The sequence below is a fragment of the Ahaetulla prasina genome, chromosome 4, assembly GCF_028640845.1.
Source record: "Ahaetulla prasina isolate Xishuangbanna chromosome 4, ASM2864084v1, whole genome shotgun sequence".
In the NCBI taxonomy this organism is placed as follows: Eukaryota; Metazoa; Chordata; class Lepidosauria; order Squamata; family Colubridae; genus Ahaetulla; species Ahaetulla prasina.
In genome coordinates, this window is record NC_080542.1 from 125496552 (window position 1) to 125524502 (window position 27951).

A 27951-nucleotide genomic window follows, 5' to 3' on the forward strand; every position below is an offset into this window, starting at 1 on the left:
ATATTAACTCACTGTTCTGAAGTTTCCTCAAGAGTCTTCTTTAAGGCAGAAAATAGGATGGAAAAAGGAGAATGCCTTTTCTGCAGCTGCTGGACTTGCTTTCTATCCCAAACTGGTCAATGACAGGAGGCCCCAGTGAGGCATCATACATCAATCTCAGATCTTCCTTAATCGTAACAGGCAGGAGATGTCTGGATGGCTAGTGGAGTAGCAGTGCAGTTGGAGTTTGGTCAGGCATTACCATGCATGACAAAGCCACAGGGCCCTGGCCCATGTGATTTCCCTTTGTTTTCAGTCACATGTACCAGAGTAGATTTATTTTCTTTCTTCAATCTTTATGGCAGCCACCTTTCTTATTTGGAAGATCCTACCCGTTTCTCCTTTCTTTCTTTCCTGAATTCAGATACATAGGCAAAGGGTCAGGATAGGCATAGATTTTGGCTGGACCAGGAATGGTGGGGAGCAAGGCAAGTGCAAGTGTTTAGCCATCATGACAGGAGACCAGGGAGTAGGGGGGGGAAGAGAGGGACCCTGCTTAGATGGCTTCCATTTGGAGGGAGTCAGTGTTCTATAACTTATTTATTTATTTATTTATTTATTTTTGTCACAACAATATACACAAGCATCACACAAAATGATTATATAGTATATAAACATATATATGAGGAAATATAAGGAAGTATAAGCATATATATATAAGAAAAAAACAATAGTACAGGAACGGTAGGCATGTTTGTGCTCTTATGCACGCCCCTTATAGTCCTCTTAGGAATGAGGTGAGGTCAATAGTAGAAAGTTTTTGGTTAAAGCTTTTGGGATTGTGAGAAGAGACCACAGAGTCAGGTAATGTGTTCCAAGCACTGATAACTCTGTTACAGAAGTCATATTTTCTGCAATCTAGATTGAAGCGGTTAACATTAAGTTTAAATCTTTAAAACTTCCTGGAAATGGGGAACATTGAGAATAGCCCTAATCCAATAGAGCCTAAAGTAAATCAGTAGTTCAAGAACAGGTTGGCTAAAGTTAAGAAACAGATCCTGAAAGACAAATTAAAGACAGATTTCATATGTTTATTTATTTATTTATTTATTTATTTTATTTATTTATTTATTTTGTCACAACATCATATAAAAACATTATATAGTATATAAACATATATATGAGTAAATATTGGGAGGTATAAGCATCTATATATATATAGGAAGAAGAAAAGAAAAACAATAGGACAGGAACGGTAGGCACGTTTCTGCGCTTATGCACGCCCCTTATGGTCCTCTTAGGAATGGGGTGAGGTCAATAGTAGAAAGTTTTTGGTTAAAGCTTTTAGGATTATGGGAAGAGACCACAGAGTCAGGTAAAGTATTCCAAGCACTGATGATTCTGTTACAGAAGTCATATTTTTTGCAATCTAGATTAAAGCGGTTAACATTAAGTTTAAATCTGTTGGTTGCTCTTGTATTATTGCAGTTAAAGCTGAAGTAGTCTTTAACAGGAAGGACATTACAATAGATGATTCTATGAGTTAAACTTAGGTCTTGTCGAAGGCGACAGAGTTCCAAGTTTTCTAAGTCTAGGATTTCAAGTCTAGTGGGATAAGATATTTTGTTGTTTACAGAGGAATGGAGAACTCTTCTTGTAAAATATTTCTGGACACGTTCAATTGTATTGATGTCAGAGATATGGTGAGGGTTCCAAACAGACGAGCTGTATTCTAGAATTGGTCTAGCAAATGTTTTGTATGCTCTGGTTAGTAGTGTAATGTTTTTGGAAAAGAAGCTACGCAAGATTAGGTTTACAACTCTTAGAGCCTTTTTTGCTATGGAGTTACAGGGGGCTTTGGCACTTAGATCATTTGACATGAAAACTCCAAGGTCTTTAACGGGTGGGGTCATCTGTAAGGTAATGTCCATCAAGTATGTACTTAGTGTTTGGGTTCTTTTTTCCAATATGTAAGACTGAGCATTTGCTGGTTGAGATTTGGAGTTGCCAAGTTTTAGACCAAGTGGTTAGATGATCAAGGTCTTTTTGGATGATAGATGCATTGTCTGTGGTGTTAAATAGTTTGACATCATCAGCAAAGAGAACACAATTACTTGTGATATGGTCACAAAGATCATTAATGTATAGTATGAAGAGTGTTGGTCCAAGGACGCTGCCTTGAGGAACGCCACTCTTGACAGGAACAGGATTTGATAGAGCATTGCCAATTTTGACCACTTGTTGTCTGTTAGACAGAAAAGCAGATATCCATTTGTGAAGGGGTCCTGAAATGCCATAGGATTTTAGTTTTAGGAGAAGTTTATCGTGTACTACTGAGTCAAAAGCTTTGCAGAAGTCTATGTAGATTGCATCTATTGTTTTGCCTTGATCAAGATTTGTAGTCCATATGTTTTTACAGTGAAGAAGTTGTAAGTTGCATGATAATTTTTTCCTGAAACCAAATTGTTTATTGGAGAGTAGGTTGTTAGTTTCTAAGTGTGAGGTAATGGATTGGTTGATGATTGATTCCATGACTTTGCAGGTGACGCAGCACAGAGAGATCGGTCTGTAATTTTCAACTAAGCTGGGGTCTCCTTTCTTGAAGATAGGGATGACTGTGGCTAGTGACCAAAGTTTGGGAAGGGAACTGGTAGTGAAAGCTTTGTCAAAGATTATGCTTAGGGGTTCTGCTATATTAGTGGAAAGTTTTTTTAAGAAGTATGCGCATAGTCCATCAGGTCCAATAGATAGTGATGGTTTCAAGTTATGAAGAGCTTTTTCAACGTTATCTTCTGTGAAATCTATATGGGTTAAGTCATCATATTCAATGCTGGTGCATTTGTGGAATGACGGATATGTGTTATTGCTGTTAACAAAAACTGAGCCAAAGAAAATGTTGAAGAGGTTAGCTTTAACTGTTTCGTCATTGTATTCTTTGTTGTTAGAATCTTTTAGTGGTGGGATGGATCTTGATGGATATGATTGGAGAAGTATTGTGTAGGACAAATAGAGGCAATCTTTCCTTGTTACATTCTACCATTTTTAAATAGTCTGGCTCTACTGTCCCAGAAATAAAGCAGAAACAAGATGGCTTGAAACTATAAAATGCAGTAGTGTAAGATCAAAATTTTCTTTCATACAGTGATTCTTTTCCTTTTTTTAATATATCAAGTTGACTTCACATTTTTCACATTTAACAGCCTATGAATTGTTCTACACATCTTAATTGGCCCAAAGTGTTTGAGAAATGTATCTTGTAAATGGAAGAAAAGAAATGAAGAGCTTTAGCCCAAATATTTATAAAGAGCAAGCTTGCTTGCTGTTGATTGATGCAGTGGACAAACTTTTTCTCTGTTTTGTGTCTTGCATTTCATAGAACATTATCCCTTGGGAATTGCATATAGTTGGTGCAAGGCATGACTGGGTGTGGTAGGGCAAGAGGTTTATGAAAACCTGCATTTTTTTATCTGAAATGTCTTTTCCTCTTTCTGAAACTCTCTTTTTCTTGATTAGACAGTTGTATGACAGTATGCTATCTTTTTTTTAAATCCGGACAGGAATTGTAGAGGGCTAATATAAGCCCAAAGCCCAAACTCATCTGTAAATTAAGCCAAGAGCCATTTGGAAATAAGTTTCTCATTTCTGGTTTATTGTGTTTATTTCCATGGAGAGATATAAATGATGCAAATTACATCATACATATGTTTATGTCAACATCTCAGGGCTTTCAATTTAGTGTAATTTTTTTATTTATTTAATTTAGGATTATAGTAGACATAAAAGCAACGACAAGACAATTTTAATAAATCTAAATATACAACATATTCCTGATCCATAAAACATATCTTTGAATACTCTTTTCATCTCATTGTTAATACAGTATGTCTTCAGCCTTTGTACCCCAACTAAGTTATCTGGTTCTTTTATTATGTTTCTCAAATTATATTGAAGTGCCCAGTTAAAAATTCTAAACTGATAATATTGTTTTTATATGTGTGCGTGCATCTTTGTATATGTACGTATCAGAAACAGCTATAATTAAGCTTTCTGCCATATAGCAAAGCAGAGTGGAGCCAAAACAGCAGGAACAAAGAAAGATCTTAAAAGGACCTATTAATGTTAATGTCACTACAGAGTCTTGTTTAATGTTATCTAGGAGGCCAATTTTTTTCTGGTACCAATTTAATGCTATTTTAACCTAATGTATGTGGGTCCTAAAATTTCTATCCAGAATTATACCATTGCAGATACAAACTGATTCCAAACTGTTCTTAGGCAAGCGCAGACTGAATCTTCAACTCTTTAACTTCCAATCACTTAAGAGTGGCTACTGGTATATTATTTTGACCTTTATAGAAAATGTATTTTCAACATTGATTCCTTGAGTTGTTGACATTCAAAAATGTTAGTATCCTATACTGGCATGTGATAGTTCACCATGACTATCTATACTGTCATATCACAATAACTTTATTATGCAAAGTAGTGCAGTTAAAATAGTTGATTTTTAAGTTGGTACCTCTGATGCAATTTTTGCGATTTGCATTGTGCTTTTATGACTGAGTTTAATTCATCTTGCTTCTATGTAGCCTCTTAACTTCACCTTCATTTAATTTTTCAGACTTTGATAAACATTTGTTCATGCTTGAAAGCTTTGCATCTAACTATTATTTCTTAGAGTATCTAGACTGCAGGAAATTATGAAGCCTAGATATCCCCCTTGTTGCTGGAGTTTTGGGAGTGGTCTTTTCCCAAAGGGTAAAGAGTTAGAAGAGTACATTCTACCTATTCAAACTTAGAAAGAAAATTAAATGATTGAAGGAGATCTCACCCCGCCTATTTACATATAGTCAATTCAATTCAGTTCTCCAAGTATTAGTGGAGAAGGTTCTATGTTGCAGATCAGTATGTTGTTCATTTATATCTTTCTTTCTTACATTTATGTATGTATGTATGTATGTATGTATGTATTTATTTGTCACAGTAGTATATATAAGCATAAGCATGAAATAACTATACAATATATAAGCATATATATAAGCATAATTATGTAATAACTATATTAATTGGATATAATGAAAGGGAACATTAGGACAGGAACGGTAGGCACGTTTGTGCTCTTATGCACGCCCCTTACAGACCTCTTAGGAATGGGGCGAGGTCAAAAGTAGATAGTTTTTGGTTAAAGCTTTGGGGATTTTGGGAAAAGACCGCAGAGTCTGGTAGTGTATTCCAAGTATTAACAACTCTGTTACTGAAGTCATATTTTCTGCAATCAAGATTGGAGCGGTTCACATTAAGCTTAAATCTATTGTGTGCTCGTGTATTATTGCAATTGAAGCTGAAGTAGTCTTATTATGGTTTATTCCAGGCAGTTCAGTTGGTGGACTTATGATAGGGAAATTACTGGTTTAAATAAACTCAAAACCAAGTTAAAGTCATACCCTAGAAAAACTCAGCGTTTTGGACAGATATCCAAGAACTGAGGAGCTATGAAACTTTTCCCATGAATTCCATCTTACTTTTCTTGAATAATAATACTCCTTGATTTTCATGCTCCTTTAAAAATGTACTCATATTGACTGCCATTTCAAAGGCGTCGTAATTTGGCACAAGTCAGTGATGAGTTCTCTGAAGAATGAAACTCATGACAGTTGTGCTGGCTTTGAAAAAAGTTGTCTAAAAGACATTATAATAGAAATATCCACCCATCCTAATTAACTTCAGACTTTCTTATTGTACTGGACTAGCTCCTCAGACAGTCCTATGTGTTAATTCTCATCTTTGGGTTTCAGCCACATTATTTTGACAAAATTGCTAAATAAGTGGTTGTATTACAAAGATTGTAGCATTAGCAGTTCTCTGTACTGATGTTAGAACATACTGTACTGCCTTTATAATTGGATCAGAATAACAAGTCATATTAAAGTGCCTCCTTGTTCTTATTGTGTAATCAGAATTATGGCTTATGGTCCAATTGTAACATAAAAAATGCTTACATTTTGTTAACATCTGCAGACTTTTCTATGCAAATTGTGATGGTAGCTTGGAATTAATTATATGAAGCTAATATCTCACCCTACAACATAATTTCACAGGATACATCTAAGTTGGGTAATTGTTGCTTTGGGTAATAAATTGTTTTTTCAAGTACAATGATATGTTCATTACTGCTAATTATACTAGTGTAATTTTAGGCTTAGTGTAAAGATATACACACTTAAACTAGCTTGTGCTGGAAATGGGTTTTGATTTTTGTAGGATCCAAATAAATCTAATTATTTTTCAGCCGCCAAGGCATTTCCATTTTTTAGGCATATATTTAATAGATTCCTGTTTGATCTGAATACTAGCCTATAATTCAAGGGTTCTTGACATTTTTGGACCGGTAAAAGCATGTTATCACCACTTGAACAAAATTTGTGCCAGGGTGGCACTAATAACCAACTGCCAAACTTAACAACTAGTATCATTATTATTTTGTACAAGTCAAAGACTGTACACAATGTTCCCTCTACCTATTTTGCCCCCACTGGCTCAAAGTACCATAATTCAGCTGAGTGCCTAAGGGAGATCTATAACTTACTGTCTACTGGTTTCTAGTCCTGCACCTTAACTCCTACACCAAACTTTTTTTTCTATCTCTCTCTCCCCCCCCCCCACTTTTTCCAATGCAGTAACTCATCCTTTTATTTTTTAAGAATGTTTACAGGGCTTATGTAGGGCTCAATAGTATTGTTTAAAATAGGTTCCTTTGTTGACCTTGGTAAGCAGCAGTGAATTATTAGCTTTTAAAAACAGCATAAGTAATGCCCTGATGGCCTGGATCTCTGGTTCATCTAGCCCAGTAACCTGTTCTCACATGGCCAGCCAACTACCCAAGAAAGTCCATTGGTATCCCAACAGATGGCCTTCAGAGGCAGACACATTGCCAACAAACTAATAACCTCTAATCACCAAACTAATGGCCATTGATCCCCCAAATATTTACAAATTTACTGAAACACAGTTCTGCTTTAGATAACAGTTCAAGCTGTTGGCTGTTACTTTAAAGGTCTACCTGGTTGGATCTTGAGTATCTTCAGGGCTTCCAGTGACTTCTATCACCCATGAAGATCCCCAAAACAAATTCCTTCCTGAGTTCCCAGCCTTATTTTATTTATTTATTTATTTATTTATTTTTCATATTTATATACCGCCTATCTCCCTAGGGACTCAGGGCGGTTCACAGGCAATTAAAAATACATATAAATACAAACTAAAATGACAATTAAAAAACTTATTCTATAGCCGAATTATTAAAAAACAGTATAAATACTGAAAACCCATTTAAAACCAGTAAATTTAAAATCTAATCCAGTCCCGCGCAGATGAATAAGTGTGTTTTAAGCTCGCGACGAAAGGTTCGGAGGTCCGGAAGTTGACGAAGTCCTGGAGGGAGTTCATTCCAGAGGGTGGGAGCCCCCACAGAGAAGGCTCTTCCCCTGGGTGTCGCCAGACGACACTGCCTAGCTGACGGCACCCTGAGGAGTCCCTCTCTGTGAGAGCGCACGGGTCGGTGAGAGGTATTCGGTAGCAGTAGGCGGTCCTGTAAATAGCCCGGCCCTATGCCATGGAGCGCTTTAAAGATTGTCACCAACACCTTGAAGCGTACCCGGAAGGCCACAGGTAGCCAGTGCAGTCTGCGCAGGATAGGTGTCATGCGGGAGCCACGAGGGGCTCCCTCTATCACCCGCGCAGCCGCATTCTGGACTAACTGAAGCCTCCGGATGCCCCTCAAGGGGAGCCCCATGTAGAGAGCATTGCAGTAATCCAGACGAGATGTCACGAGGGCGTGAGTGACCGTGCATAAGGCATCCCAGTCTAGAAAGGGGCGCAACTGGCGCACCAGGCGAACCTGGTGGAAAGCTCTCCTGGAGACGGCCATCAAATGGTCTTCAAAAGACAGCCGTTCATCCAGGAGGACGCCCAGGTTGCGCACCCTCTCCATCGGGGCCAATGACTCGCCCCCAACAGTCAACCAAGGACTCAGCTGACTGTACCGGGATGCCGGCATCCACAGCCACTCTGTCTTGGAGGGATTGAGCTTGAGCCTGTTTCTCCCCATCCAGTCCCGTATGGCTTCCAAACACCGGGACAGCACTTTGATAGCTTCATTGGGGTGGCCCGGTGTGGAAAAGTACAGCTGGGTGTCATCAGCGTATAGCTGGTACCTCACACCAAAGCCACTGATGATCTCACCCAGCGGCTTCATATAGATGTTGAACAGAAGGGGCGAGAGAATCGACCCCTGCGGCACCCCACAAGTGAGGCGCCTCGGGGCCGACCTCTGCCCCCCTGTCAACACCGTCTGTGACCGGTCGGAGAGATAGGAGGAGAACCACCGGTAAACGGTGCCTCCCACTCCCAATCCCCCCAACCGGCGCAGCAGGATACCATGGTCGATGGTATCGAAAGCCGCTGAGAGGTCTAATAGGACCAGGGCAGAGGAACAACCCCTATCCCTGGCCCTCCAGAGATCATCCACCAACGCGACCAATTATTACATTATGTAATGTCATCTATCAGAACCTTGGGAGCAAGCGTCTCTATCACCATTCTCTGGAATAGTATCTTCCTAGAGATCAGATCAGACTTCCCCCAACATTTTCCAGTTTCCACAAAGCCAATAATATTTGGTTGTTTCAGTAAGACTTTGGGATCCAACAGTGGGATGCATCCCTCATGCTGAGGAATTTTTCTTTTGTTAAGTGGTTTTTCCAGAGCTATGATTTCTTCTCCTTCTTCCTTTTATCCATTTATTTTTTATTTACTTATTTATTTCATTTTTGCCTTATTCTTATTAAGATTATTGCATTATTTTTTTAAAAAAATATTTTATAGTTCTACACATTTTAAGCCACTCAGAGATAGTGGTTGATTGGCAGCATACAAACTCAGTAATTAAATAAATAAGATTAATATAACTTTTGCTAATACAGACCTTTATATTGATTCTTTGGCAAAATGACTACATAGATTAAACTACCTTTTCTTGAGTAATGCAACATAGCTGAACTAACGATCAAGGAGGCTAAGACAAAAGGCTACAGAATAGAACATTATTATATAGAAAACTAGGAGTATGCAATCATTTTAGGTCTGAACCACTTAGAACTGGAAGCATCCCAGCAACCCCTGTCTTGTGTGTGAAATACATGATATTCAGCCTCAAAATAAGTTTATTTCAAATTTAAAACACTCTGCTTTGAGTGCCAATGCTCTAGTGCAATAGTACTAGAACAGCTGTTTTTGCACTTAAGATATGAAGTCCATAGGCTTCATTATAGTCTGGTTATTTGTCATCGGGGTGAAATGCTAATGGTTCGGACTGGTTCAGTCGAACTGGTAGCGATGGCAGCGGGTGGTTCAGAGAACCGGTAGCACAGAGCGCAAGGCTCTGCCCACCCGCCCAGTCATAATTACTTCCTGGTTTTAACCTTGTGTTCCATCGCTACCGGTTCTCCGAATCACCCATTTTAACCAGAAATTAACCTGTTATTTAATCCTCTGAGGATGTGCAGAAGAGTTTGTGCATGCACAGAGAGTCCATGGGTACCTGTGACACATGCGCGTGTGAATGGAGCACTTCGAACCGGTAGTGAAGGTAAGTAGATTTCACCCCGCTTGACATGATATGTTTCTCTGCTTCCCATGACATCTGCCTGGCTGATTTCATGTGCAGGATTGGTATGCTCTAAGTTCCTTCAATTAAACAATGCCATCTGTTGAGATCTAGAAGTGGGCTTTTTCTATAGCAGAGGTAATAATGGTGGTGATGAATGTAGCTGAGCTTTGCTATTCTTCTTAAGTTCCAGACTGATTTCTTGTCTCTTCTGCTGCTTTGGCCATGAGATGTCAAGAAGAAATCATTTAGAAAAGGATGTTTCACAAGACCAAGAGCATGAACCTTGCCCCACTCACAGTTCTTTAAAACAGCTATCTAATTTTCTTGAATTGCACAGATCCCCTATGCTATGTAATCTTGGGCAAAATTGCAACATTTTTAAAGAGTGGCATAGAGGTGATATGTTCACACATTCATTTGTTTTGCAAAGGATTTTTGGAATTAAATGCAAATTCAAATATTGAATTATATGTTCAGTGTGGTTCTCCCCATGTGGGGTGATTGATGCTACTTCTTAATAGTCCACTTCTTAAAATGCCCTATTTGATATCTTGAGTCTTCAAATGCCAATTTGAATCTGGCCCATAGACAAGTTTCCAGGGTTGAGAAGAACTAAATGGATTAATATAAAAAGAATTCTCTTCTATCCTGAGATAACTTCAATGTTAAAACACACAGAAAGACAAAGAGGGCCGTGGTGGCTCAGGCTGTAAGAAGCCTGTTATTAAAACACAGCTGCCTGCAATTACTGCAGGTTCTAGTCCCACCAGGTCCAAGGTTGACTCAGCCTTCCATCCTTTATAAGGTAGGTAAAATGAGGACCCAGATTGTTGGGGGGGCAATAAGTTGACTTTGTAAATATACAAATAGAATGAGACTATTGCCTTACACACTGTAAGCCGCCCTGAGTCTTCGGAGAAGGGCGGGATATAAATGTATATATATATAAAAAAGAGATAGACAGACAGACAGAGACCCATTTATTGACAAGAAGCAAAGTAATTGGAGCTTCAGTAGGGAAGAAAATATTGCATATTTTTCCTCACAAGCATGTTTGCCATACGTTATATGCATCACTGATATCAAAAGGTGGCGTTAGCCTGAGGAGGCTTAGTCATTTTCCACTGGAGATGTGAGCAAAGACAGGGGAAAAAAGAAACACAGAAGAGGAAGTGAAAATTTTAACATCCTAATCATTATTATCCAAATTGTCTTGGGGAATTTTCAGTTTCAAAGCACCACAAAATTCCGGTGTTTGTCCCAAGGGAAATCTGATTTTTGTTCTGCATATCAGTAAAACTGAATTGCTTAACGTTTTAGTTGTACCTTTTAAAATATATTCTAAGATTGTATTATTAATTATTAAATTAAATTAAATTGTATTATTAAAAACTGTCTACTATTGACCTCACCCCATTCCTAAGAGGTCTATAAGCGTGCCTACCGTTCCTGTCCTATTGTTTCCTTTCGTTATATCCAATTAATATAGTTATTACATATTCATACTTATATATATGCTTATATATTGTATAGTTATTTCATGCTTATGCTTATATATACTGTGTGACAAAATCAATCAATCAATCAATCAATAAATAAATAAGTATTGTTCTTGGAAGCACAGTTATGCAGGAATTCAGACAGCTGCACTTTTGCAAGCAGAGAATCTTAGGGGTGATGTTTAATCTCTCTTTTCTAGCTAAATCATGCTGTATTTCTTCACTTTCTTTGCCATCTAATAATTGTGTGTATCAAGCAATATGTCAAGCAACAAGGACAACTCTACTGCAATTTCCTAACTAGTTAAGCTAGTTCCAAGAGCATGTATAATAGTTATCTTTTAGCATACATCTCATGGCTACATAGGTGCCTTCTCCTGGACTTGTGTGTATATGTATTTGCCTAAAGAAACCAGGACTCTTTTGTTTTGTATCTTCTATGAAACTGCGTACCCTTAATTATTGCTCCTATGGCAATATATACCACATTTTGTCCTTCATTTTCAAATGCTGACTTAGTAAAAAAAAAAAGGCTAGTTAATTGTTTATAGAGGGGGGGGAAACCCTCTTCTGATGTGTTGAGCTAATACTGTATCTTTTTCAAACAGGACCTTTGCTTTTGAATAATGGGATAGCAAAATTCAGCAGAAAGCTAGTAGAGAACGTGAAGTGGATGGAAGGCTGTTTGTTTGTTTTTTAGCTTTTTCTGCTGCAACACCCAGTTTAATTTGGTTTTGCTTTTAATAACTCTACCCCTCTTTATAGGACATAATAAAAAAGTTCATAATCTAAGTCTCTATGGAGCTTCCTTTCTTGCATATAGCTTCCTCCCTCCTGGGTTGTTATTGAAATGTTATAATGTTTTCTGTTACTGAAGACTTTTAGCAAGCAGGATTAGTTTTATTTTAATATGTTTTTCCTTTTACTGGGTTTCGACTGTGACTTTTATTTGCCTTATCAGACTAATTGGTTTTCTGATGCATTTTTTTTTTTTGGGGGGGAAGCTACTTTGGGTGCTTTTAAAGCAAAGAAATTAAATCTTTCCTCTTTAAAATAAAGCAAAAATAAATAGAGCTGAGCAGTGCTTCAGTTTCAGTCTCCAAAATATGCTTTTGGAGTATATGGTAACAGAAGTGTAGCACCTATCTGCAATATCTTAAAGCAGTTCTTTCTCTCTTGCATGCTTTGAAACTCTTTTTGTAATTTAGATCCAATGCACCACAATGCTTAATAAATAAATCATTCTTGTATTTAAATACTTATTCATTGTAGGCATTCATGTGCAATGCTACATACATAGATATTATAAACAATTGGCATTAATAGGACAAACCCCTGCTGGTTATGATGGAAATGAATTGCTTATCTCCATGGTCAATATGGAACACATATTGTTCCATCCAATTTTTTTTGGAGCTATACAGAATTGTAGAATTGTAGAAGGGTTTATGTAGACTACCAAACTCAATGCATCTCTATTAAATTTCTTTGTTACACAGAGAAGAAAGTAAATCTCATCTTCCTTTGCGGAACCAACATGTTTCTATTGAAATAAATATTGTGGCTGTGTTTAATATGTAAAACTACATTTATCAGATGGTTGAAAATTAAATAAGAAGCAAAGCAGCATTATGTGATGCTTCTGATGCCAGAAAGTGTATGTGCATGTTTCCAAACAGAGAACAAGGACAGGATCATCATTTTAAATTGCCCCTCCACAAATACTAATGGAAACATTTATTTCTTTTTCAGCTGAATTTTTATTTCTCTTATGGAGCGTTTATCTCTGCTATGCAGTGCGGACAGTACCCTCGGCGTTTCACGAGCCACGTTATATGGCTGTTGCAGTTCACATTGAGCTCATTATCTCTGCTATATTCCATATAATTAGGCAAGTGACCCACACTGTTTATTTTGAAGTTCTTAGTATGCAATCTAAAACAATTAACTGGGTTGAGATGCATGTCAGAAGGGCACAACAAAAGCCCTTCTCTCCAGACAAATTAAGAAAAGCTTTACAAATAGTCTCAAATGGATGCAAATTGTACAATGCCTGCCTATTACTTCTGCAAACAGCTTTTTTCATCTCTTCACTTTTCATCACCACACATCTTTGTGTGGCAAGATCTGAAAATAATGTTACTTGATGTATAAGTTCATGTGAGATAGATCATCCGTATATCATGTGCTATGTGCTATGTAATATATATTGGATCCATAAATGAATTAAAAGCCAATGCAATTGACACATTATAGACAATATTACTGTAATATTTTATGCCATTTACACTTTCTTTGAGGCTATATTATACTAAATGTGTTGTAATATTCTAATTGTAATATAAGTAAGATATATGTACAGGTAGTCCTTGTTCATTTTATGACCATTCAGAGTTACAACAGCACTGAAAAATACGACTTGAAACCGGTCCTTGCATTAACAACAATTGCAGAATATCCATTGCCCCATGATCAAAAATTTGGTTTCTTGGCAACCAGCATGTATTTATGACAACTGCAGCATTCTAGGATTCCAGTGACTTCTAATGAGCAAAGTCAACTGGGAAAGCCAGAATCATTTAACAACCATGTGATTTATTTATCAACTGCAGTGATTTGGAGTTAATTTGAAATCAAGGCCAAAACAAAAGTCATAAAATCAGGTGTGACTTTGCTTAATGGTTGACTTACTTAGCTCTGGTTCCAGTTGTGATCATAAGTCAAGAACTGCTATGATCCACATTTTCAAAGATAAGTAATTTGATGGGAGAGAAGAATATTGGGTATACTTTGGTAGAGCTATCTGAACATTAAGTTGGGTATAGTTATCTGAGCATTAAGAAACAATAATGAATCTAAGACCATTACAGTGCACAAATCCTGTCCTTCACTGAAAATACAACATAACCAAGTTCACTTTATCTTGAGTTGAGAACTATCTGGAATGCCAGAAGTCACATTAGCTAAAGGTTCCACCCTTTGCATCATTGTGCGCAGTCATAAAATTATAGCTGCTGTAACATAATACCCCTTTATATATCTTATAATGGACAGATGTCCCAGAGAGATATTGTGCATGAGCAGAATTAACAAAAATATTCTTCTCTCCCATCAAATTCTACCATCTTAAATAAACCTAGCTTTGAGGCTGTATTAAAATAATCAGCTTCATCCAATAAGTATGATATTAAATACATAAAAATCCTATCATGCTGTAGTTTTAACACTTTTTTCCAAAAACAGAAGCAACAATGGGCCAAATGCACACAATACTTGTGTGCATGTTTCCATTCTGACACAACAAAATGGGGATGTGAGTATGTGTGCTGAGAAATTGACACACATATTTCCATGCTTAATAGAACAATGCAAGGCTGGTATCTTTATATTCAGATTTTTTTTTCCTTATAAGCATCGTTCAGAATTTTTTTTAAAAAAATCCATGTGACAAAAAAAGGTGGGGGAAAGTGTATTTAGTACTTATATGTAAATGTTGATTTGCAGGTTCAGTCTTGCTTCAAGACTCCAGTCTGATTGGATGCTGATGTTATTCTTTGCACACACACATTTGACTGTGACAGTCACCGTTGGGTTACTTCTGATTCCAAAGGTATTTTCCTTTACACTTTTATTTTGCCAGATCTGAAGGCACATGCATGCTATAGTAACTACATATATACTTACTATGCATATAAAAACAGTTGTTACATGATCACCTTGCTTAGAGATGACAATTCTGCAGTCCTGCTTGTTAATGGGAAAAGGCATCAGTCCAAGATAGTAGTCCCCACTGATGCTTAGGTGCCAACGGAGTGGGAAAGTATTATGAATAGGTCCTCCAGAGCACAGATGGATGCATGGATGACACAAAGGGACAGGCTAGTGCTCTGGGCTCCAAAGTATATGGGGACTTTGAGTGCCATTGGGTGCATAAATGGGTGTCTGAGTGAGTGTGGTCAGATGCTTCATAGCATGGGCAAGTGTGTAGGTGCCACAAGGTAGTAGAGGTTGCTATAGACAGGCACTCAAGCACAGGCTAGTGCACTCAAGACAGGTATTACAGACCATGTATCATAGAAAGGGGGTTTTCTATAGCTGGCACTATAGAATACAGGCAGGTTAAAAAGCAGCAGAAATAGGGGTGACTTCCAATTTCCTTCTGGCTTCCCAATCGACTTTGATTATGGGAAGCCCAGGGAACATCGGAATTCACAATAATGTGAATTCTGGCTGTTTGTTAAGCACCCAGATTGTGCTCCTGCAATCATGGGGGATGCTGCAATGGCAACAGACTGGTTGTAGGTCCCCCTTATTTGGTGTTGTCATAACTTTGAACAGTTACTTAATGAGCGGTTGTAATTAGAGGTCTGTATGGAATCTAACATACAACATCTTTGTAACTCTAGAAGCGCCAATCTTTAATTTGCCTGATAACATATATTTTGATTTCCTAGCAGATTGATATCCAGCAATTAATCTTCATTTAATTAGGAAACTGCCTAATGTTAAGTTTGTGAATGTCAAAATGTGCCTTACAAATTTTCCCAAATGAAAATGAGAGTAGGTGAAAGAACAGGTGCACATTCCTTGATTTCTTTCTTATGCTAACACATCCTTATATTTATTTATCAAAAACAATGTATTTTTACAGTTTTCCCATTCAAGCAACAATCCACGTGATGATATGGCTACTGAAGTCTATGAAGATGAGCTCGACATGGGAAGATCTGGATCTTATCTGAATAGCAGTATCAATTCAGCATGGAGTGAACATAGTTTGGATCCAGAAGACATTAGGGTACTTTCCAATTTAGTAAATTACATGATTTTTTAAAAAAAACTTTACAGAAGGGTCTTCAATTTAATATAGATAAAATTCTAGATAAGTTAATTCTCATTAAATTTATCTATTTCCCAAATTAACTACAAACAATATTATGTATTATATTTTTGGACTGCATAGAATGCTTATGTTATAGTCCACCCCACCTTCCTTACCGTAATAGAAAGGAATGAATTAATAGACAAATAGTTGCAATTCTACGGAATAACTAACTTGATCCTCCATGGAGTGAGATTTGATTGAGGTCCTTAGACAATCACAGCCTCCTCTCAAAAATTAGTTTTTTACTAATGAAAAAGAGGGAGCTAAGTAAAATTCTTAATTGGAAAGCCTTAAAAACAACTTACTAGCATGGAATTAACTCTCTCTCTTAGCAAGAGCAATAGAACTTAGACTTATATACCGCTTTACAGTGCTTTACAACCCTCTCTAAGTGGGTTTTTACAGAGTCAGCCTCTTGCCCCTAACAATCTGGGTCCTCATTTATCCACCTCGGAAGGATGGAAGGCTGAGTCAACCTTGAGCCTGGTAAGTCAGCTGGCAGTCAACAGAAGTAGGCTGCAGTACTGCAGTCTAACTACTGTGGCATCGTGGCTCATAGCTTAGGCATGGCTTCATGGGTCGCTGAAATTTTAGAGTTACTGTGGGGAAGAAAGAACTGGGTCATCCTTAAGCTTTGCTTGGGATGAGCATTAGGGATTGTGATTTGATGATGTCTGGGTCTGAGTTATCTCTGATTTAGGAGTTACTAATTGTGCATTGACATTCAACTCACTGCTGGCAACGTTAAGTTCTTTTAATCAGTAAGTGTTTCAATTGTTAATCCTTCAAAAAGTTATTTGAGGCCAACTTTCAATTGTCCTCACTTCTGCCAACCTAAAAATCTTGAGAACATGTAAAAAGTATTGCTTTCCCTCCAGCTGATCAATAGAGAGTTGCAAACAATGCCACTCAACAATGCCACTCAATTAATGCCCTCCTGCCTTTCCTATCAAAATTTCCTTTATCTCCAGTATATACAAAAGGGAAATAATTTGTTAGGACCGCTTCGCAGTCTTTATGCCTGGTGCATTTTTTGTTTGCTCTTCTCAAAATCTGAGTGATGACTATAAGAGGAAGCTCCTGGCTGCAAAGCTGCTATTCTTACTACATCTAAAAGCTCCTTGCAGCTATAAAGACATCCCCCCCCCCAATATCTCTAACTATAGGGATAAGAAAATATTAATTGCTTGTTGATATGTGGCTGGTATGAAGAGAAAAGCAGATAAATTATAAACAATGCCTACAGACACTCATCAGGAAAAGGGTGCCTAGGAGACAGAGTGAGGCAAGAATTCCCATCATAGGCAAACAAGCGGCTCGTATGTTCTGCAGATCCAAGTAATTCAAGAGGGAAATATCATTGGCTTCAAGTAAACTGACATAGAGGCAGAAATAAATCAATTTGGCTCTCCAACCCAAGTTGAAGGTGTGAGATCAAAGTAGTTTAGAGTTGATTCTTAATATGTGCAAATCTATATATGATAATGATTTCTGTGCCTATATTCAAAAGTTTTAGGATCATGGTACTTGTTCTCTATAAGTCATCCCAGTTCTATAAGAAAATTCATACTGTATATAAATGGGGGAACAGGCTGTACATAATTCTGCTGATTATCTATTCAGGAAGAGAGAATTTGAATGAAAGACTGAATTTAGTTTTTCACTTCCTTTTTCTTTCAGAACATTTGATCTCCTGTATTTTGATAGGGACTGCAGAAATCCAAATGAGTTTTAAACTAAGAAAATTGATACATAGAATATGAATTAAGATTGAGACCAATTGTTTATTTTATGCAAACTGATAAGTTGATAGTGATAAATGTTGATAGCAAAAAATAATATTCTACATTATTTGTGAAACTCTGTGGTTGACAAATTGTAAAGTAATGATTACAGAATCTAAGTTATTATTTTATTTTTAAGTATTCACTTGATGGTAGATTCTAGGAGTCTTCTTCACACATAGATTCACTCACATGGATTGTAGCAGTAGAATTTAGACTTATATGCCACTTCATAGTGCTTTACAGAACTCTCTAAGTCATGGGTGTCAAACTTGCAGCGTCACGTTGCCATCACGTGACATATCATGATGGTTTTCCCTTTGCTGGGGTGAGCATGGGCTGCATGTGAGACATCTGGCCTGCTGCCCGCCAGTTTGACACCCCTGCTCTAAGTGGTTTACAAAGTCAGCATATTGCCTCCAACATGCCCTCAACAATCTGAGTCCTCATTTTACTAATCTCTGAAGGATGGAAAGCTGAGTCAACCATGAGCTGATCAGGACTGAATTCTTCGGTTATTGCAATACGGCATTCTAATCACTGCACCATCATGGGAAATTATATTGACTTTACTTATTGATTTATTACAATTATTTACGTGCTGCCTGCTTAAATGATCCTCAGCAGTTTATGCCAGTTGATAAGATGAAGATATTTTACAAATGGATTTGTAGTTAACTTCTCCACGTTCCATTCTAGGTTGACTTTTGCAGAATATATACGATCCTTACTCATTTTGTCTGTTACTTTGCAGGATGAATTGAAGAAATTGTATGCCCAGTTGGAGATCTATAAAAGGAAAAAAATGATCACCAACAATCCACACCTCCAGAAAAAGAGATGCTCAAAAAAAGGTTTGGGTCGCTCAATCATGAGACGAATTACTGAAATTCCTGAGACTGTCACTAGGCAATGTTCACGGGAGGAAAAAGATTTTCTGGAACATGGGAGTTCCAAAAACATTGCCATGGCAAGGAAAAATCCACCAGATTGTAGTGCACCCATCAAACCAAAAGATGAATCTTTGAGAAACAGAGTTTTCTCCTTAAAAAAGTCCCACAGCACCTATGACCATGTCCGAGACCCAACTGAAGATTCAAAAAGTTTAGAAAGTGGGGAAGTTATTTCAACTGCAGAGACATCATTATTGGATTCTCTTTCTGAAAACAAAGCAACCCAAAAACCTGTAGAAAAAACTGAGGCTGTGTCTACCGAAAATGTCCCCTTGGTGTGCAAATCTATGAGTGCTCACAACTTAAGTGCAGATAAGAAACCTCTCCATCCAAGAACATCCGTGTTACAGAAATCACTTAGTGTTATTGCCAGTGCCAAAGAGAAAACTGTGGGGTTAGGAGGGAAAACGCAAAATGAAGAAAGTGTCAAGCCTCAAAAGTCTCAACCAAAGAGCAAAGAGATCAGCAAAAAGCACTCCATCTCGGAAAAGACTGACCATAAAGATTCCTATCGAAGAAATTCAACCCAAGCTGAAGAGTCAAAGAAGCCTCATAAATCTGGGATAATAAAACAGCAAAAGTCCATTCTTGATGCAGGAGCTGGTAAATGCCTGCTGATGACAAGTGTTGACATAGAAGAAATTTGTCCTTGGGAAATATATGACCAGACCCCAGAGATCGGACTTTCTGATTCTAAAATTCAAAAGCATGTATCTATTGCTTCATTTGACTCAGAGACTCTCCACCCTTCACCAACAAAGGGCCAGTCTCAACCTAAGACTACTGAAGAGTACCAGATACCCCTTCAAAAGAGCACCGAGAAAGCTGACGTGAGTCCTTGGGAGATTCAAGAAGGACATGAGGTGGGAGAAGAAAAAAATTGGAGTTCCAAAGCCCCGCAAGAGGTTTCTGAGACAAAAAATGAAAATATTGGTAGCAAACATTATACAGAGAGTATTTGTGCTGAAGATTCCGAGGACATGCCCACCAAAGCGACCGTTCAAACCACAGAGAAAGATTTTACCAATAAACTAGGAATTCAGACAAAACATGCCTCTCCACCAGGGAATGCATTTCCTTCTAATCCTGCTAGATCGACAACTAATAATTCACAGAAACCTTTAATGTCTCGTGTGGATATCTGCCCTTGGGAATATGAGGGGCTGGAATTACCAAAAGCAGAAAGAAATACAGCTTTATCAAACACAACCAACTTAAGCTCAAATAAAACAGAGGTGCATCAGAAATAAGAAGACAGACTGTGAAAAAGAGATGCCACAGAAGAAGGGGAGGGGAGAGGAGGAGCGGGGGGCTAAAGTTAGTACAACCTGCAAATTCTTAAAGAAGCCTCATTTCACCAGAGATGCACATAGGAACTAAGCAAAAATCGATTTGTCTTTTCTTTGTTCTTGAGTGCCAACAATGTTATCAGTGCAATTCAGGACATGAAGTCCCTTCGTGCCCCTAACAAGTTTACATTTCAGATGAGGGGAAAAATATGCCTTTAGTAATTTTTTCTTTCTTTCTTTCTTTTGTAAAATATGTGGGGTTGGCAAGAAGACTATCTTAACATTCGTTACACTAGTCCTTAAGGCTACGATTGGTTTAACATGGGCAGAAATTCATTCTCTACTAAAACCCTCACAAAAGGCCTAGAATCAGATAAATCTTGAAACTAGCCTTCCCAAACCTGGAACTCTCCAGATGTGCTGGACTTCAATTCCATAATGCCCCTCCAAGGAAGGTAAGAGATGATGCTGACTAGGAAATTAAGAGGGTTGAAATGTGCCCTATGATGATAGGGCAGCCTCTTGAATGCCTTATAGCCTTGATTGGAAGAGGCTATCTCCCACCTGGGTTAAAGAAACATTGTCAATCCAGTTAGCTGTTATGCATGAAAATAGGGAGCAATGCCCTGCTCTTTGAGACAGCAATGTATTCAGCCTGAGTTCAAGACATCTGGAGAGCACCAGCTAGAGAAAAATATAACTTTTTAACATCTGGAGATAGCTTGCGTACCCATTCCAGAAACTATATTTTTTCCTCTCTTTAACCTCAATGGCACAGCTAACTTAATGCATTCCCTTAATTAGATTTTTATATAATGGCTCCATTTTTCTTATGAACGTATGTATGTGGTTGTGTCTCATATTAAAGCATTCCAGTTTGTATAATGTTTGCAAATAACTTTGATATGATTATATGACACAACACATTTATGCAATCTGCAGATATCTAAAGTTGCAGTCTTCAAAAAATAAAACACCCTGTGCTAGACCTTTGTTTATTTCAAACCCCTCACCTCCCACCCATGAGGTCTTAGCAGCTTATAAGAAAACACTTTTTGTCATGATCTATATTGGGGTTTGCTATTTTAATTGTTATTTTTAGTTATGACTTTATGTAGTAATTCAGGGGTTTTTATATGAGATATATTTCTTGTCTTGCACTTGTCCATAAATGATATATACTAGCAGAAGCTATCATTTCGATTAATCACAATCCTAATTAATTTATTACTGCTAGATGCTTAGAAATGAGGGCACTATTCTAAAATAAATCTGGGGATAATGTTTCTATTGTTTTTTTAGAAAATTGGAAAAAGTTATTTAACATTCTAAGAGTTCAACTTTAATCCTAATGATCTTGCTTGGTGTCTTACACTATGTTGATTTGAAATCATAGAGGAAATGTTGAGAAGTAGGAAAAAATATATTCTGATTAGTGTGAATAGTTTTTCCCCCCCTCTTCAATGCTGTCAAAATTCATTTTAGAAAGAGAGACTAAATGGTTATGACTATGCTTATTGTACTAGTAAACTAAAGTGAGAAAGTAGGGGGGAACACTAACCGACATGCACTATTACTACATCACTTGTCATGAACTTGTACAGATGTGTCTTATGCATGTTTACTTTGAAATAAACCCTACTGAATTCAGTATGGTTTACTTCTGAGTATATTAGCAGATGATGCAGTGTTTTCTTAATCTGCATCATTTTAAGTAATTCTTTATTTTTAGTCACTTTATAGCACTTTTAATATTCAGGTATACTTAAAGTGAAGAGTCTACCTTATTGGCACATCCCACTTTAATCTAAGATTGCCAGGTCCCATCCTGGAGATTGTAAATTTTGCTTGTTTAAAGCCCCCAGCCTCTTCTTACTCTCCTGTTGTAAGGAGGAGCCCAGTTTTGCCTTATGGTATGTGGTGTAGTTTAAGGACAAAATTCTGCTGCTGAATTTCTTTCTTGACTAAAAATGTTGCACTTAACCGTGTCCCAAGCTAAAGGAGCATCACCAGGTTTGATTCTTTTAGAATAAGAGCATTGGAAAGTTAAAGAATGTCTCTAAATGGGATGGGAAAGGAATTCCTGTAAGATGGAAGATTTTCCAGAGTAATACAGGCAACCCATCAAGACTGCATTGTGGACTTCCACTAATTCTAGCCAAAAATGTAAAGATGCAGCTGTTGTGTTTTCAAAAACCTGTTTTACACATTTGGCATTTTATTTATCCCTTTCTGTTTAACTGGGGAGACCCCATCTTCATCAAACTCTGATGAACATTTTATTGAAATCCACCAAGGAATTCCTAGCCTATCAGAAAACTAAGTTTCAGCTCCTGACTAAGTAACTCATGACTTTTCTGATTTGCTCCCTCACAAAAATAATTATCAAGGGAGAGTTGTAATATTATTATTTTTTAGAAATGTTATCTTTTTGCCTCTCTCTCTGTCTTTTGTAATGGAATGCATGATATGGCATCATTACTCTGTGTAATGCTCAGGTCCCATGAGATAACGTTATGTGATGTGAGACAAGAATCAAGTTGAATCAATTAATGGTGCAGGGATGTTCCATCACTTGCTGTTTGCACAAAGCATTAAAGGATAGAGGGGGAAAGAAGCACAGATGAGGGGAACTCTCAGCCTCTTACGTGCTTCAATAAAATTCGGCTCTACCATTAGGCAGAATGGGGCAGATGAACTGAGTGGCGGATCCTTGGAGTAAGCCACATTATCTGCCTTGCTTTCTTTCAACTGATTTCTTGCCTTCAGGTGTGAAGATGCTGTCCATCACCAGAACTGAAGGTGGAGTCAGCTGCCAGTTATTCAGTGTTGCTACATGGAATGAGAAGAGTTCATATTATCCTTCATTCAAGTATCAGTGACTGGTTTGCCTATGACTCAAGTCTTGATTTGGATCTCTTAAAACAACAGTCATGATGATTCCCCCCATTCACATCATATGAAATAATAATCAAATCTATGCAGTGAACAGAACTAGATTTTAAACTGCATCTCCTTAATCCTTGCTTTAATAGGGAGATGATCTGAAAGCATATGATGCAGTATCACTGCTGAAGCTAAGCAGGTCAACTCTTGAACACTTCATAGATGGGAGATAGCCAGAAAAAATTGGTACACATACACACACACACACACCACTTGGCTCTGGCATAAAAATGTGCATACTGTATTCAATATGTATTATTTTATTTATGTTGATAAGAAGGTAAAGCTGGAGATGATCATGTAAACAGATCTGTTACTAATTTCTAGCTAATTAACATTTTGAATTGAATAGAATGTTATCTCAAGAATAGATTATGCATCAGCCAGGCAAAGTTAAGCCACAGCGCAAGATTGTGTAAAGAATAGTCCACCCTTATACAATTACTGATTACACATAACAGAATATTTATTTATTTATATATTTATACAGAAATTCATATTCTGTTTTGGACAGTGAAAGGACTAAAAGCCATATCATATGATACTTTGGTTAAAATGCAACCCTAATTATAGAATCAAATATAGATAAGATGCTTGATACTCCCAATGTTTTTAGCTTCTGTTGTATAATTGGAATATTCCATATGTGCTCATGTGAATTGAAGAGGGATAATCATCTGTGACATAATACTCTGGGTATTATTGGTCAATAAAGTTACATAATTCCTAACCTATACCCATGTTGGATGAGAGTTGGAATTTAACAACTGGAGCAAGAAATAAACCCTAGCCTTGCCTAAAAACAAGCTAGTGGCAAATATTATTAAAACAACAATAACATTCATTTCAAAGGGAGTTAATTTAAACAAGAAAATCATTTTGGTCTGTGAAGCTCCAATTGCAATTGAAGTTCCAACATCAGAAACAGATTGGAATTTCTGAACTGTATAGTCATTTATATTATTCATTGCTACAAAGGTGGCCCATAATATCCATGTGAGCCCATTCTCTCCTCCCATTTATGTGATTTTAGAGTGCTGTGGGGAGCAGTATGCTGATTAGGGCTATGTGAGAGAAATGCACTTTAATTATTTTTCCATAAAGTTGTGATAGAACTTTTAAAAATTCCAGGGAAATTTTTCAGGGAAATATAGTGTGCAATTTGGCTAAAACATCATAAAACCTCGAAAGTCTGGCTTTTCCTTGCAAACCCTCACCCTTAAGCATGAATACAGTACACTCACTTATTATAATAAATAATTTGCAGGTATTGTTTTGGGCAAAATGTTTTTCCTATGAGCTATGAAATACCATACCAGTCTTAGAGAGTAACAAGACAACAAGGAATTAATACCTGAGTCATGATTAAGAATGAGCAGAAGTATAAGAGAAAAGTGCATTTTAGTCTACATCTGCTTCCCACAATTGAACACCTTCCAGCTATGTTGGGTCACAAGCATATCCAATGTCCATATTGGATTACAGGTTGTATTACAAGATAACTGGAGGGAATATATTTTCTGGGGGCTGATTGCTCTGTGTAAGACTGGTGAAGAGCTCAGAATCACAGCCACAACTGCTCCAAGACCATAGGATAAATTAGCAAGAGGAAATGTTCAGAAATACATCAGGTGGGGAGATTTTCACAATAACAGTGTAATTCAACTTGCCTTCAGGAGTGTATATTTTGCCTTTCAAAACTCTAGCTGAAGCCTTTTTTTAAAAAAAAAATGAAATAGTATTTTTCTTAATTTACAAAAATATATGTTATAAAATAGAACATTTTGACATTTTGAAAAGTAAAAGATAACATAAAGATAAAATATATCAGATAGGAAAATATAAGTTCAAGAATCCAAATGAAATCTTCTGAAGATAAGGAGTTTAATAGGTAGGAGGAAATACCTTTTCTTTAATTGTAACAGAAATTCAGCTTTCTCAATAGAGAAACAAATTATTTAAGGAAACAAAATAATATGACAATTACCTAACTTTTTCAGAGTTGTAATGAAAAGTATAGTTTCTATCAAGGATGTCTGAAGAGAAACAAATGTGTGTCATGATATTATTTGCATTGTTGTAGCTTGTAGCTTGTAATACGCATCTATGGATACTACCAGGATGAAGGGCCTAGCTTAATATTGTGCCTATGTGAAAAGCTAATTGAATGTTAAGGACCTCTTAATACATTACTGTTTGCTAACATGAATGTTATAGTTTACATTTGATTCTCAATGTGTTTTAGCACTGAGACAGACTAGCAATTATCACGATTGAGACGTATACCAAACAATCATGAAAACATTATCTACATTTTGAAATTGTGTTGATTCTCTGTTTCTTATCCAATGCCCCATTTCTCTATTCCAGTTATAATATCTAAAATTACAACCAGATTTTAAACAAGATCACTCAAATATTTTCCTTCCTTAATATTTTTAGTTTGCACCAATGTACCTAGTATAAACATAATTACCTATGATTGTGTAGATTCTGTGCAGCTACACTGCACTAAGCAACATGGTTACAGTTTAATTGCATTGTGATTCTTTGATATATAATATGCTGCGAATATCATTATGTATTCTTTGTTACAGATAAAAGTATATAAATTGAACTTACTTATATATGAATGCACAACCATATCTTGTTTGCTTTCTGATAGTTTTATTGATTCTTAAATCCAGGGAATAACTTAAAGATCATTTGATTTTAAAGTGGCTTATAAATGCATTTGTGTGCATTGATCATGTTGAGGATATCAAGGAATTAATGATTGTTAAAGCAAGTAATATATGTATATTTCTCTCTATCGGATCCAAAGTAATAGTGTTGGAAATAATAGAGTTCTTAATTAATATGCTCGATTTTAAAATGACAAATAAATTAAGAATTCTAGAATTTAATACAATTTTAAACTATTCTTTATTACTTCTGTCCATTTTTTTATTATTTAGAGACCGGCCCAAACCATACTCCGAGTTTTGAAGCCCATCTGTAACACCTTTATTCAACCCTTGATTCAGAATAATTTAATGGGAGGGATAGTTTTACAAGGTTTGTCACTGTCAAAGACTACTGATATTGACTTAGGTCCTACAGGTGCCACTGAAAATAACAAATGACCCTGTAAGGGCAAATAGACTTTAAATACCTGTATGTCTTAGTTAATGTCTTGATTTGTGACCTTTCAAGGAAATACTAATGTTAGTATTTAATCTCATGAAATTAAATATCACTTGAAAGTCATGACAGGCTGTTGCTTCTTATCTGTTCCAGTTTGATCTACTTACATAAAAGTTAGGCTGAAAGTGACTGTGCAGGGGAACTCAAGGGCAGATTTTGATATGCCTACTTTTCTTCTGGCACTTAAATAAGTTTGTGCCACTTTAATCAAACCATCTATTAGCATGGGATTGGTTTATTCAAGCTTGACTGCAGAAATCTCTGAAAAATGAAGTGCTGCGTCATGTGATCGTTGTGATGCAGCTAAGAGTACTTAAATTTATAAGTATATTAGAAAGCAAAAGAAAACCAAACGTACAGACTTAATAATATTGTGCATTGTTACAAGCCTATTAGAAGCATTGATATCTTCTGGCAAACCTAAATTATCCTACTCAATAACCCATTATCTACAGATTCTTCTCCACCAGCATCTCTTAGTTAGTGGCTTAGTTGTCTCCCTACCCACCGACCTTTCCAGAGTTCCACAGATTTTCTGCCAAGGCAGATGCAACTCTGGAGGCAGGGTGTTTTTCAGCTGATTTGTATAGACCACATATAATCATTTACTACATTTGCTAAGTTGCCTTTCTGAAAATGCATGAGCAGACTGCATATCTTGTTTTGAAGTCATGGTTCCTAGAAGCATAGATTTATATCAATCTTATTAGACCTGTATATTTTATGCAAGAGGTACATGATTTAAAGTAGAAAAGTAAGTTTCTCATTGTCTGCTTTGGTGTCATTATGAATCTGAAAAAACAAACATTGATTTTATATTTGCTGTTCTCCTTCACTTCTTTGCATGCACAACAATGACAGATAGGCCTGAGAAAACACTGCCTTTTGACTTTGACTATTGTAGCTAAGAATTGTAGAATAAGTAAAGCTGTATGTCTGTTCACTTTAGTCTGTGATATTTCTGGGGAAAAAAATGTTATCTAGCAATCAACAGCATCCACTATGAACTATTTGATAGATTTATGTAGTAATGTATCCCAGCATGTAAATATAATGTCTCTGCAATAAAACACATTTATATGAAAAGAAAGAGGTTGTGATAGCTTTTTTCCCATATATATATGACATCTGACCAGGATTTGAAAAATGTGGCAATCTACTTGAAGACTCATTTGTAGCTGTGAAACGTTCATTGTACCCTAACCCTAACCCAAAGCACTAAATTAATTTTTAGAGCCTCTGTATATCAATTTTTAGGGACGGGGTGGCTCAGGGGCTAGGATGCTGAGCTTGTCAGTCGAAAGGTTGGCAGTTCGACAATTCGAATCCCTAGTGCTGCCGTGTAATGGGCTGAGCTCCCATTACTTGTTATTTGCCAACCTAGCAATTTCAAAAGCATGTAAAAATGCAAGTAGAAAAAATAGGGACCATCTTTGGTGGGAAAGTAATAGTGTTCTGTGTGCCTTTGGCGTTGAGTCATGCCGGCCACATGACCATGGAGACGTCTTCGGACAGCGCTGGCTCTTCGGCTTTGAAACAGATATGAGCACCGCCCCCTAGAGTCGGGAACGACTAGCACATATGTGCAAGGGAAACCTTTATTTTTACCTTTATATCAATTTTATTAAGTTCTCTCTGCTTTTGAACTGAGTTAGTCCACACATTTTAAAGTTGCCAAATGTGAAAACGATGCTCTACAAAATACTTTTGGGATGTCTTAGGGGTTAGAGATGGGATGGGGATTCCATTCCACCTACTTACTA

At 37.0% G+C, this 27951-nt stretch overlaps 1 protein-coding gene across 1 annotated transcript in view; it reads left to right on the plus strand.

Moving 5' to 3' along the window:
- Positions 1-27237, plus strand: part of GPR158 (G protein-coupled receptor 158) — a 161009-nt gene extending 133772 nt beyond the window's left edge. The window contains exons 8-11 of the mRNA XM_058182758.1: positions 12898-13036; positions 14650-14755; positions 15797-15943; positions 18569-27237. Coding sequence (XP_058038741.1) covers positions 12898-13036; positions 14650-14755; positions 15797-15943; positions 18569-20017 — 1841 coding nt within the window. The 3' untranslated portion in view covers positions 20018-27237. The remainder of the gene's footprint in view (positions 1-12897; positions 13037-14649; positions 14756-15796; positions 15944-18568) is intronic.
- The last annotated feature ends 714 nt before the right edge of the window (positions 27238-27951 follow it).